At 44.8% G+C, this 12,427-nt stretch overlaps 1 protein-coding gene across 2 annotated transcripts; it reads left to right on the forward strand.

Annotated features, from left to right (window-relative positions):
- Positions 1-986: 986 nt before the first annotated feature.
- On the forward strand, positions 987-12,219 carry pparab (peroxisome proliferator-activated receptor alpha b). 2 transcript variants are annotated; one of them, XM_034534661.1, is made up of 6 exons: positions 987-1,216; positions 3,219-3,382; positions 5,367-5,505; positions 8,130-8,329; positions 11,364-11,817; positions 11,975-12,219. In XM_034534661.1, the coding sequence occupies exons 1-6, from the start codon at positions 1,009-1,011 to the stop codon at positions 12,217-12,219; spliced, it is 1,410 nt and encodes a 469-aa protein (XP_034390552.1). In that variant the 5' UTR covers positions 987-1,008. The 2 variants fall into 2 exon arrangements, with proteins under 2 accessions (XP_034390552.1, XP_034390550.1); XM_034534659.1 differs by lacking the exons at positions 987-1,216; positions 3,219-3,382 and adding an exon at positions 4,821-4,878.
- The last annotated feature ends 208 nt before the right edge of the window (positions 12,220-12,427 follow it).

A 12,427-nucleotide genomic window follows, 5' to 3' on the forward strand; every position in this document is an offset into this window, starting at 1 on the left:
AAATTAGCCCCGCAGGGAGCACCGGGGGGTTTTAAGTATGCGACAAACAGCCTGCACTGCATTTCACAGTACAGGGGTAGGATAAGAGTAAACTTAAAGCAGCCAGTCATAAAGGTGTGGAAGGGCTGAGTGCGAGCAGCAGCTGCCGCGTTGTCGCCATCCCTCATGTTGATGTTCCTGATGGAAATGGGCTTACTGAAGATTGACCCAGTTCACATGTATGAAGTTCTAACGTGGTGTAAGATCCAAATACCGCTGCTCGGCTTCCAAAGCTTAACTAACAAGCTCCTCCCACTCCCCACTGTGCAGTTTAGCAACATCTCGCCCATCGACTGTTCAAGACGCTGTCTGTCATGTCTCTTCCAGCCAACACCGGACCGATCGCGGCACGGCCCGAACCAGCCCGGTGACCTCCCGCACGTCCTCCTGCTTCACTCTCTGTCCTCTGTGTCTTTCTCTTTCTGCAGCGCTATGAGGTTTACAAGGATACGGTTACTGTGTTTGGAGTGAATGGTTCATGGGCGGAGGAGGGGGCCTGTGTTTTGTCATAAGATACGCCGTAACCTTCATTCCCTTGATGACCCCTCATAGTATCATGCGGCTTCTGTTCGCGGGGGAAGGCCGCACGTTGCGTCAGCACTGTTAGGTCTGCAGTGCGTTATGCATTATGTTTGCAGTGTGTACTTTGTGCAAAACAAGTACTTCCAAGTCAATGACATGCACTCTGTAGTCATCACGACTAAACAAATGTTGGCGTGCGAACACACTAAATTATGAAACATCAGCATGTTAGCATTGTCATTGTTACCCTCGTTAGCACGCCTCCAGAAAATCAGACAGGGGTGACCTTTTAGAAATTATTCATCACCGTGTCTTCATCCGTCTGCTACTTTGTGTTTCCAAATGACCTCTTTGACCTCGTGGTCTTTTTTTCAACCCTCCACCCCCCCTGTGCCCCTCTCTCCAGTCTGATGAGTGAAGGTGTCGGCAGCCTTCTCCTGCACCGCGATGGTCGACATAGAGAGCCACTACCATCCCCCCTCACCCCTGGAGGACTCGGTGCTGGGCAGCCCCCTGTGCGGCGATGACGACTTCATCGGCGGCATGGAGGAGCTCCAGGACATCTCCCAGTCCATCAACGACGACGCTCTCAGCTCCTTCGATGTCCCCGAGTACCAGTCCTCCAGCAATGGCTCGGAAGGTTCCACTGTTCTAGGTGAAGTCTCATTATAATCGTTGAATTAAAAAAATGATCGATGTAGATTATTGATAATGCGGTGAAATCATTGTGTGGGGGGGGGTTTGCTCCCATACTGCCCTTTCCCAGTTTCAAAGTGTCCCCAGGAGCTCAGTGTAATCTCCTCGCCATTGCTGTTGTTATCATAGCATTGGGTTCCTCAGTTTAACCCCTAAGCCATTAGTTGCGCCAACTGCATGTTCAGAGAGGACATATACTTTGGCGAATTTAACCTCTTGCCTTGAACTACAACAAAGCCACTCTACAATCCTTTGACAGCCCCTTGTTTACTCTGGTTTGTCTGATTCACCCACTTCACCCCTCCGGGCAACACTCCTTTAGTCGTAATCCGTTTGTCCTCGTCTCTGGACTGTGTGTCCTGATGCATTTATTGCCAATGTATTTCCCCATTTCTTCCTTATTTCTTCTCCTCTTTGTTATGTACATGTTTTCTATGTTTCCCTGATTAGCCCCTCTTTCCTTCCTCCTCCAGCCCTTCTCCTCGCCCCACATCCAATGAGGAATTCACACATTCCTCAGCCACCATGCACCACCTCTCAGGAAGGCGAAACATCCATTTTGCCTTCTGAATAAAAGTCACATGGGCAGCTGGGAAATGTATGCCGATTGACAGATTATGCAAGGGGTGAAGAAGTCGTGCATAGTCCAGAAAGGCAAACATTTACTGGAAGAATAGAGCGAGGAAGGAAAGGACAAACGTGAGGGAAATATGGGGAGAAGGCGTCGTGGAATCATTTTATGATGTCACGGAAGAGGATTTATGTATGTTTAGGAGTGCTGCTCTAAACAGTTTATTGTGGAAACATGTGCACCAGGCCGGGAACACGGCTCCACGTACGCTGCCAAATATCACTTATCCCCATTCTGGCGTCTCTCGGCCAACTCATGTGGCTTGACTTGGTGCCACTGTTTTGTACCCTTGCTATTTATGTAGCCTGTTCTACCCAACAATGTTGCCCTCACAAGGTGGAAATAGAAAGCTGTTGGACACCTATGACCTGTCATCCATGAGAAGGATAAGTAACACTACTCAATCAATGTTATGCTATAGTGACAGATATGAGGTCAAGCTGTCCTTTTTTAAATTCCACAAGTTGACACAGCATTTGCAGCCATTCAGGAACATTTGCCCCCCAAAATAAAGATTCAACTGTTGCCTGATTGTGGTGACAAGATCAGCTTGTGGCCTATAACAAAGTATTATGAGTCATCACGTGTTTGACCTTTTTAGAAAGTAATACGTTGTAGATGAGATGCATGAAACTGAACACAGCAAACAGACTTTTACAACGGAGAGACAACACACACATGCTCGTCCGATTGTCTATTTTCTTTCAAAGAGCTACAACAATTGTCGAGGTGAGGGTAGAGGGTTTCAGACCACCGGTTCTTTGATGCTTATACAGTACGAGGAGTGCAGTCATCCGGTTATCTTCCAGGTCCACATGCGCATCATGTTGACGTCATCAGTATTTTCAGTGCAATAAAGACCACTATTCCATACACAATGCGAATAAACAGTTGCGTGGGTGTGCACACACCCAGAGAGTAAGAGTAGGTCTACGGCACCAACAAAATGATACATACTGAGTCTGTGCATGCGCCCACTTTCAAATCCGATATGATTGTTTTCCGCGTGTTGGGTCAATAAGAACCATTGTCTCGTCTGATTTTGAATGTGCAGTTGCGGGTGGCACCATTGTGAGAAGCTCTGTGCACAAAAAAAAAAAGAAGAGCTGTCCTCCACTGGATCTTTGTTTGTCGACTTCTTTACAAAATATTTGCCTTCTATAAAAGCTTCGAAAATACTATTTTTTAAAAGAAGGCCGGCACTATTCACGATGTTTACGAGTCAAACATTCCCGGGCCACAGATTTGGTGCTCTGGTGACACTTTGTTTTGTCTTCAAGATGTGTTCGATGCCCCCCTCTAAATCTCCCACGTGCTTGTGTTTTTGTAGATGCCCTGACGCCGGCATCCAGCCCGTCGTCGGTCGTTTACGGGTTGGTGGCGGGCCAGGACGAGTTCTCGTCTGCCTCCTCGTCGCTCAATCTGGAGTGTCGAGTTTGTGCTGACCGAGCCTCGGGCTACCACTATGGAGTACACGCCTGCGAGGGCTGCAAGGTGAGACGACGATCACGCGCATGAGTTATACATTTGGAAGTTCTGTATTCATATTTCACACGACTCTGAAGACGAGACCGGCGTAAAGATGAGTGACTGATGAGTGTCTTTTTTTTTTTTAATGGACGTTATTATCTGAAACCATCACATCTCTGCCTTAACTGGTCTCTCTCACAGTATCTTCTCACCTCACACTGTGCTTTACTTACTGCTCTTTTCTCTCTCTCTCTCTCCCCCGATCAATATTTCTGTCAATATCCATCAATCACGTCCTCCCACAGTCGCCCACGCTCCAGCACAGACGAGCCAATAATCACAGTCTCCTGACTATACACAATAAAAACAATATTGAAACACTGGAGGAAGAAAAAAAAAAAAAGGAGACATGCCCGGCCAGAAATCCAGAGGCTGTGCATCGTCTTGTGACTACTGATGAGTCCAGAAAAGCATCAGAACTACCAGGGTCAGCCTTTTAAACATGGTCGCTCAATAATCCATCAGTTAATTGTTTACCAGTCATGTTGAAGAGCAACCCAGGGCGGTTTCTTTAGGAGGCACCGAAGGACAAAGATAGCCTGACTTGAAGTGTGCGTGTGCGTGTGCGTGTGTAAAGTCGGTAATCTATATTTTAGTAAAAAAAAAAAAAGTGAGAGATTGTACTGTGAATCCACATAAAGTGCAGCCAGGACCGCAGTGGACCTACGCGGTGTGAAGCCGTAGGACTGTAAAACAAAAAGGTTATCACAAAGGTCAAGGTACATTTGTGTAGCTTCGCCTACCTTTTAGGAGGCAGTCATGAAACGTGCATCTATCAGGAGTGGCCAATGATGTGCCAAAGGGTAATGAAGCCCCTTCTTGCAAAGCTAGTGGTTTCTCAATAGTGCCAGCGAGGCGTTGGCACATTTTCAAAAGCTACTCCCCAGAATTGATTTGAATTTTTCCTGATTTAAAGCCTCTAGAGAGGGGACAGGAAATGATATATGGGTCGCCCAATGGAACTTGAATCGCAGTTAATGGGATGCGTTTTAACCTCCGGGCCTATTAATATTTATAAAGTAGTGTTGGCGACTCCCTGAAGTCGAAAAATATCCCATGCAGGTGTTTGGGTTTGAGTGAGTGTGAATGATTGAATATTGAAGGAGAGGATTAAAGATTATTGCCGCAAACTGATCTTTGGACTCTCTTGATGAGATTTCTGATTTTCTTTAAGTTTCTTTTTTGATCGGGTGCATGTGAATATTTAACAGAACCCAGCCAATCAAATCACCGCGGAGAGCACGAACGAAAACCTCACGTGTGAAAAATGACCCGACTTGTTCTCATTTTGTCTTCAAGTATTCTCGTATACTCGCACACATACACGTACATACCATGAATCCTTTCCTCTTGTCAATACGCTGATCCTTTTCGACAGTGGACACGAGCGGTGTCGGTGTGAAGCCCACTTGGCCTGAGCATCCTGTCACCCGTGTTTTGTGCGCGCATGTCGGTTGGAGGTTAGTGGGTGACATTCTGGGATGAAGTTCCAATTCTTGCTATAAAATATGTTGTGAAGCAATTCCCCGGGACATTATCTTCCCTCCACCCAACACATGGATCTTTTCCTCGCCTCTTGTCAAGATTGTGTCCGAGAAGAGAAACTGATGGTGTAACTGTTCGTGCGATATTGCCACGCACCATTCATATGGGAATAAAGAACTCATTTTTTTCTTCTTTTTTTTTTTTACTGGATCCTAAAACTTGATATCCTGATACAGTAAGCCTTTATTGATCTCCAGAGGGGGGATTCAGGTGTCAGTCATTTCCCTGTGTTTATTGCATTTCAGGTTTAATGTGCTTATGTATTTTCTGACCTGGTCCAAGGGGTTCATGTCTCATTCATGCATCATTTTCGAAAAAATCAACAGCATTAGTATTTTTTATTTTTTATTTTTGGTGAGCAGTGTTCACATTCTAACAATGTTCTCCTCTCGTCCCTTTTTAGGGTTTCTTTCGGCGGACCATCCGTCTGAAGCTGGAGTACGACAAGTGTGAGCGTCGCTGCAAGATCCAAAAAAAGAACCGCAACAAGTGCCAATACTGCCGCTTCCAGAAGTGCCTGTCGGTGGGCATGTCCCACAACGGTGAGTCCTAAGGGGGCGGGGCAGTTCTTGTTACCTGTAAACACACACACACACACACATACACACATATATATATATATATATATATATATATATATATATATATATATATATATATATATATATATATATATATATATATATATATATATATATATATATATTAGTATGAATAGGAAATTGAACACCACAGTTGGGTGTTAAGTTGCATGTTAAGGCAGTGCTCAAACTGAGGACTAATCCAGGCTATTAGACAGCGTCTTCCAAATGCACCCATTTAATCGTTGGGACCGCCTGTATTTTCCTTTATTCAGTAAAAAAGACTCATTCATGTGCAGTGCATGGTCTGTCCATCTTTGTGCATACTGCAGCGCTGGATCATTTTGAATTAAAATTTGACTTTATTTTATTTCTATAAAAATCCAATTTAATTGTCAAAATAAGAATATACTTTCACGATGCCTTTTTATTCTTGGCAAACAATTATTTTTAATTTAGCTGTATTTTTAACAATATTTGGACTTGATTTCTGTCTTCAGCAGCCGTGAGGGGGAAGACTTTTACCTTTGGTTGGAATAAAGGAATATTGAGGTCAAAGTTTGCGATTCTGGTGAATGCTGTTTACTCTGTGTAAACGTACAACATGGCATGCTGACCCTTTGCCAAGGTCAAGTTCCTGATTGGAAAAGGAACACTGAAACGTGTGTGTGTGTGTGTGTGTGTGTGTGTGTGTTTTCTGATCCGTTGGGATATTTTTAAAAAGAAGAATGAAAAAGGTCAAAGTCAGTGGGTGGGTTTGCATATAGCCTGTGCACACTCTGCAGATATTCCCACCCGGTGGCTGTGAACGTGAGGATGCAGAGCGTCTTTATTTAGTCCCGCGGGGTTATTGACCGAGGAGGCTTGCTATGGATGATCAAACGATTCATGTATTTGTGTCGACTCCACTTCCTCTAAGGGTTTGAGTGTATGGAGTTTCATGAGCTTTAAATGTAACCGTAGAAGGGGGGGGGGGGGAAGGGGATGTGAAACCAGTGCAACCTGATCTTTTGGGGTCTGGCGGTCGAAGAGGCAACGAGACCAAACTTCTGCTAATTTTGGAGCGTCGTCCTTCTGTTGGAATCGACGGCCGATTGATTCGTCCTTTCTGAAACGGTTCGGTGGTTTGAATTTCTTTCAAATCAAATCAACAAAGGTTCAGACGTCATCAGGAAACTTGGAACGTTTTGTTTTGTGTGTGTGTGTGTGTGTGTGTATACAGTTTGCCAATTAATATAATGTTCCAATAAAGCACATTGAGTTGTGTACACAACTATATATATATATATATATATATATATATATATATATATATATATATATATTTATTTATTTATTTTATATAAATAAAATATTTGTATATATTTATATGTGTGTGTGTGTATTTGACATTTGTAAAACAAGTTAAACAATTAAAACAATATATACATATGTATGTTTGTGTGTGTGTATATGTACATAGCTCAATGTACTTTATTTGGCTGATTAATTTCTCTAGAAGCAAATATCTTGTATTATCACACAACACATACGCGATTGATTATTCAACCGTAATAATAAGTCTTACAGTAGCAAAACAAAGCTATTAATGGCTGGAACCGTCCTCTACAAACGATCCCTCGAAACATTTGATTTAATGGGACGACAGACTGTCCACCTCCCACCTCTCTAGCCCCCCCATCCCCACTCATCCACTCACGGTGGATGTTAGGAGATGGACTTACGCTCGGCTTAGCTTCACTTCCCCTCATCTTAATTAGACTTGACTCTTGCCCAGGCGTTCGCTGTTGAGCTTTACCAGTTTCAGATGATCCATCCACTTTGTGAGCAGTAATCTAATGGGCCCGCATGCTGTCTGCTAGATCCGTACCCCCATCCCCGCTCAGTCCTGCTCCGCTGGCCTGGATTTGTTTCCACAGTCAGCAGCTTGTTGAAGAAAAAATGTATGCTTTTGTTATCTCGTAGAGGCAGCAGGCGGTTGGTGCAGCTGGATGTTGGAATCTCAGAGGTGTGTGTGTGTGTGTGTGTGTGTGTGTGCGTGTGTGTCAGCTTGTGCCTCTTCAAATTGGCAGGGAGGGGTTAAAAACAGTTCATCTGTAATCTCATTCTTCAAATGGGATCAAGCTGTCTAAGAGATGCCTGCATCCTCTCGTAGAAAAACCTCTCTTGTGTAGTGTTGAAGCACACCTTGCAACATGTTTGTAACCTTTTGTGTTTGTTCATAATGTTCTATTGCTGTGATGCATGAAAAGGGAAGTTGTTTTACCTTTTTTCTTTGATGAATAGAGATTGATTCTGTTTCCGTTCTTATTGTCTATTTTCAATTGAGAAAAATGAATGAAACATGAGACTAAAGCAGCAAGACAAGGACTAAGTAGAGGAATTGGGGATCTGAATTTGTTTCTCACCCAGGCTATTTAGACAAATGTCCTCTGTTTTCTATTAATAATATTAATTATAATAGTTCATCTAATATTCACATTGTATTTGTTGAATCTTTCTGCAACCTCTGTCACGCTGTAAAAATCAATCTGCGACTTGACAGATTCAACTTCGTCTGACTTTGGCTCTGCGTTTGCTTTCAGCCATCCGCTTTGGCCGCATGCCCCAGTCGGAGAAGCTCAAGCTGAAGGCGGAGATGGTTACGGTGGACAGGGAGGTGGGAGACCCCCAGGTGGCCGACCAGAAGACGCTGGCCCGGCAGATTTATGAGGCCTACCTCAAGAACTTCAACATGAACAAGGCCAAGGCTCGAACCATCCTCACCGGCAAGACCACCACACCTGTACGTTGATTAAGAGTAGTGGGTTGGTGTGTGTGTGTGTGTGTGTGTGTGTGTGTGTGCGCGTGTGCGCGTGTGTGTCTGTGTCTGTGTGTGTGTGTGTGTGTCTTTACCAGAGTTTCCTCACAGGTCGATGTCGTGTTGTATTGCAACCCACTTTTTTTTCTTTCTTTTTTTTTTATGTGTATCCTCCCCATTGGAGGGATTTAGTTTCTGAGCCACGCTTTTAAAATGTGCAATAGAAGCAATGTCTCAATATGACCCGGCATGCTGACCCCTCGGAGACAGAAATAACTTGCTCAATCGGCAGTGCAGGCCAAGCCGAGACAAGGAAACATCTGTATGTGTATAAAGAGCCAGTGTATGAGCCCATCACTTCTCCCTCCAGCTGCCCTGCGGGGGGGGGGAGAGGGAGAGAGAGAGGGAGAGAGGGAGAGAGGGAGAGAGGGAGAGAGGGAGAGAGGAGGAGGAGGAGGAGGAGGAGGAGGAGGAGGAGGAGGAGGAGGAGGAGGAGGAGGAGGAGGAGGAGGAGGAGGAGGAGGAGGAGGAGGAGGAGGAGAGGGTCGGTCACTGCAGCCCAGAGTTTGTTGTGAATTCCAGGGATGGATGTGTGTCGGTGTGAAGAAGGTCAAGAAGGACAAGTCAGTCAAAGTGCACATTCATGTTCAAACACACACACACACACACACACACACACACACACCCCTCCCCCCCTCAGCTTCTGGAGTTCAAAGCTCTTCGATGGACAAGTGTCCATCCAGAGGGAGTCCGGGGGGGGTGGGGGGGACACATAGTGTTTGATCCACCGCTTGATTTCAGTGCTCGCTTACGGTGTCACGGCACTTTTACACATCATGTAGCTTCCCTGATAAGGCTGGCCGCTAATTGAATATGGTAATTTATCGTTTTTCAATGTAATCATATATCGAGATATTGTGATACACGATGACATCATCTAAGTTGATGATAGTAATAACAAGCACTTACTAACAGAAAATCTGATCAAACTCAGTTGAATTGAACTATCGTCTCGTCTAATCGGTATTTGTGTGCCTGCAGCTGGACATATTAATTTAGTTAATATATCATTTTTCAGTTGTCTAGTATTTCATTCAAATGGTTGACTAGTCTCCCTTGTGGGAAAAAAGTAAGCTCTGTCGTCAACTTATTTGGATCCGAGTCAGAAATGTTCCGCCAGGTTAGACTCATCCGTTTCAACGTCTGCCAGGAATACTGAGCCATAATTCACATTTGGCAAATGTATTTTCACTTTTATTTGTGTAACGCGACTATCTTGTTTGTCTGACTCAACTGGTTTCGCTGGGTTATGATTTATACTAACTGTACATATAATTTTGACAGGGTGTCCTATTTAAAAAAAAAACATTTTTAAAAAAAGCAGCTCTAGAAATGTCCACCTGCTGCTCTGGGCGACACCGATAACTGGTTATGATCACGTGACTTTTATTGGATAATAAAAGTGTGAGAATGCCTTTTTATAGAGTCGGTAACTATTACCACCAGGGCTTAAACTTGACGATTCTTTTCATTATTGATTTATTCTGCCCGCTAATCCACCTATTGAGTTCTAATGAGGAAGTTCAGAATAGCCAATGCATTATACTCATTTAGCTCTCAGGGCGGTTATGTTGTTCCGCACTGAAATATCTCAACTATTTGATGGATTGCCGCGATGTTGTGTCCAGAAGCCCAGAGAGGATGAAGCCTACCTTGGTGATCTCCTGCCGGCATCGGGTCAAGACATTTCCATCAGCAGCAGCTGCACTTAGCTAATGCTAGCACGCTAACATGCTACACAAAGACATTGAAGACGAGGCGAACGCCGCGCAGCGCCATCAGTGTAATTCTGCCTTTCAGTGTAAACTGTGTGAATATCTTTTGAATGCTCCGCAAACCTTTTTTTTTTTTTTTTTTTAAGCGTCCATAAGTTTGTAGCTGCCGGCGAGAGTAAATATGCAGGGACGATTCTGGCTTCTCCGCTTCCAAAAAGAGGCGAACGTATTTACCGTCCGCAACGCTCGGCCTTGTTTCGAGGCATTCTGACTATTTTCACGGTCAACATTTAGATTGTTGCCTTTATTAAAAAAAAAGAACATTATGATTTCTTTTTTTTTTTAAATTCTACCAACTTGTGTCACAACTGGTGACAAGTGTTGATGTAGAAATGCCATGCGCCTCATAACATATTCCTGCTACTCAAGCCCACATTTAGCTCTGATGTGATGTGAAGTAGCAGGTGGAGCTGCTCCTCAGATGGTGTAACTGGTCCACTGTGGAAACAGTGACTCAGCTAAAACCACTTATCGGGTTGCATCAAGGGCATCACTGCTACCATAGCATGTGCTTCCAGAGCGGCTTACCTTTACCGTGCATACGACATTATTATTATTATTATTGTGTATACATATTTTTATTATGAAAGATAATTTGACTATTCCCTTGTAAGCCCGCTTTGCTTTTGAATATTTCTCACAAGGGGTTCCTGGTCATGATGGCTGGATAATACAAATATCAAACTTCTAAACAAAATGGCAAAAAAAGTTACAAACTGCATTAAAAATTATATTTTTTTAATTCTTTCAGTGTCTGGACACATTTTTTTTTTCAATCTTGCACGCTCATAAAATAATCTGGTTTAAAAAGTCTCTTACTCTCGCACCAAGATGAGGGTCCAAAAGCTTTAAAAATACATCACCAAAAACAATGCAGGTTCTAGGAACGACCTACCTAATTTATGTGTATGATCAGAGGTTGCAGCTACTGAGAGAACAGCAGTTTGTGTAAAAATGGCCTTATAGAAAAAAATGAGCAATGTTCTATACTGCAGTTGTAAAAGACGGGCAAGCCAGCTTTCTAATGCAAACCGCAATGACGTGTGTTTGAACCCGAGTCTGACACAAATCATCCATGCATGATGTCAGCGCACTGTACTGTACTGTTGCATTTCAAGTGGAAACCCCTTTTTAACGATACCTCCCACATATAGCTCACATATAGCTTGTCCTCGTCTCCGCAGCCTTTCGTCATCCACGACATGGAGACCCTCAAGCTGGCCGAGCAGACGCTGGTGCCAAAGATGGTGGGCTCCGGGGGAACTCTCAAGGACCGCGAGGCAGAAGTTCGGATTTTCCACTGCTGCCAGTGCACGTCGGTGGAAACCGTCACCGAGCTCACGGAGTTTGCAAAGTCCGTGCCCGGGTTCTCGAGCCTGGACCTCAACGACCAGGTGACCCTCTTGAAGTACGGCGTGTACGAGGCCCTCTTCGCCATGCTCGCCTCCTGCATGAACAAGGACGGCCTCCTCGTCGCCTACGGCTCGGGCTTCATCACCCGGGAGTTCCTCAAGAGCCTGCGGCGGCCGTTCAGTGACATGATGGAGCCAAAGTTCCAGTTCGCGATGAAGTTTAACGCGATGGAGCTGGACGACAGTGACCTGGCTCTGTTCGTGGCCGCTATCATCTGCTGCGGAGGTAGGAAAAAAAAAATGATGATGTTCATGATTAAACTATTAATTTGCTGCGAAAAACATTCTGGTACTTCCCTCGTTTCCGAATAATTAGTATTCCAACAGGGTAATTATGGTGAATATCTCACGCGAGTTTGCTTTGCTTCCCCCTGTGTGATCAGACCGCCCGGGCCTGGTGAACGTGGAGCACATTGAGCGAATGCAGGAGAGCATTGTGCAGGTGCTACACCTCCATCTGCTGGCCAATCACCCCGACAACGCCTTCCTCTTCCCCAAGCTGCTGCAGAAGCTGGCTGACCTCCGGCAGCTGGTCACGGAGCATGCCCAGCTGGTGCAGGAGATCAAAAAGACGGAAGACACTTCACTGCACCCGCTCCTGCAGGAGATCTACAGAGACATGTACTGAGTGGTTGTTGTTTTTTTTGGGGGGGGGGGAGGAATAAGCCGGAGAGGCACTCTACAAATCACCTCCTCTATTTCAGGGACAGAAGAGGAGTCCTCCGTAAGCTCGGTTGAACCACTTAACCCCCCTGCTCCATCCCCCATAATGCAGCGAGCGTTCGGCCCCGGTTCTCTTGGTTTGACACGGTGCTCTCTCCACTCCATTGTGCGGA

This window comes from Cyclopterus lumpus, chromosome 6 (genome assembly GCF_009769545.1).
Source record: "Cyclopterus lumpus isolate fCycLum1 chromosome 6, fCycLum1.pri, whole genome shotgun sequence".
In the NCBI taxonomy this organism is placed as follows: Eukaryota; Metazoa; Chordata; class Actinopteri; order Perciformes; family Cyclopteridae; genus Cyclopterus; species Cyclopterus lumpus.

Bases quoted from the DNA above. Each gene is read 5' to 3' on its own strand.
- pparab (XM_034534661.1), top strand. From the start codon at position 1,009: ATGGTCGACATAGAGAGCCACTACCATCCCCCCTCACCCCTGGAGGAC. The intron at 3,383-5,366 runs GTGAGACGACGA...GTCCCTTTTTAG, and splicing joins ACGCCTGCGAGGGCTGCAAG to GGTTTCTTTCGGCGGACCAT. The intron at 5,506-8,129 runs GTGAGTCCTAAG...GTTTGCTTTCAG, and splicing joins GGTGGGCATGTCCCACAACG to CCATCCGCTTTGGCCGCATG.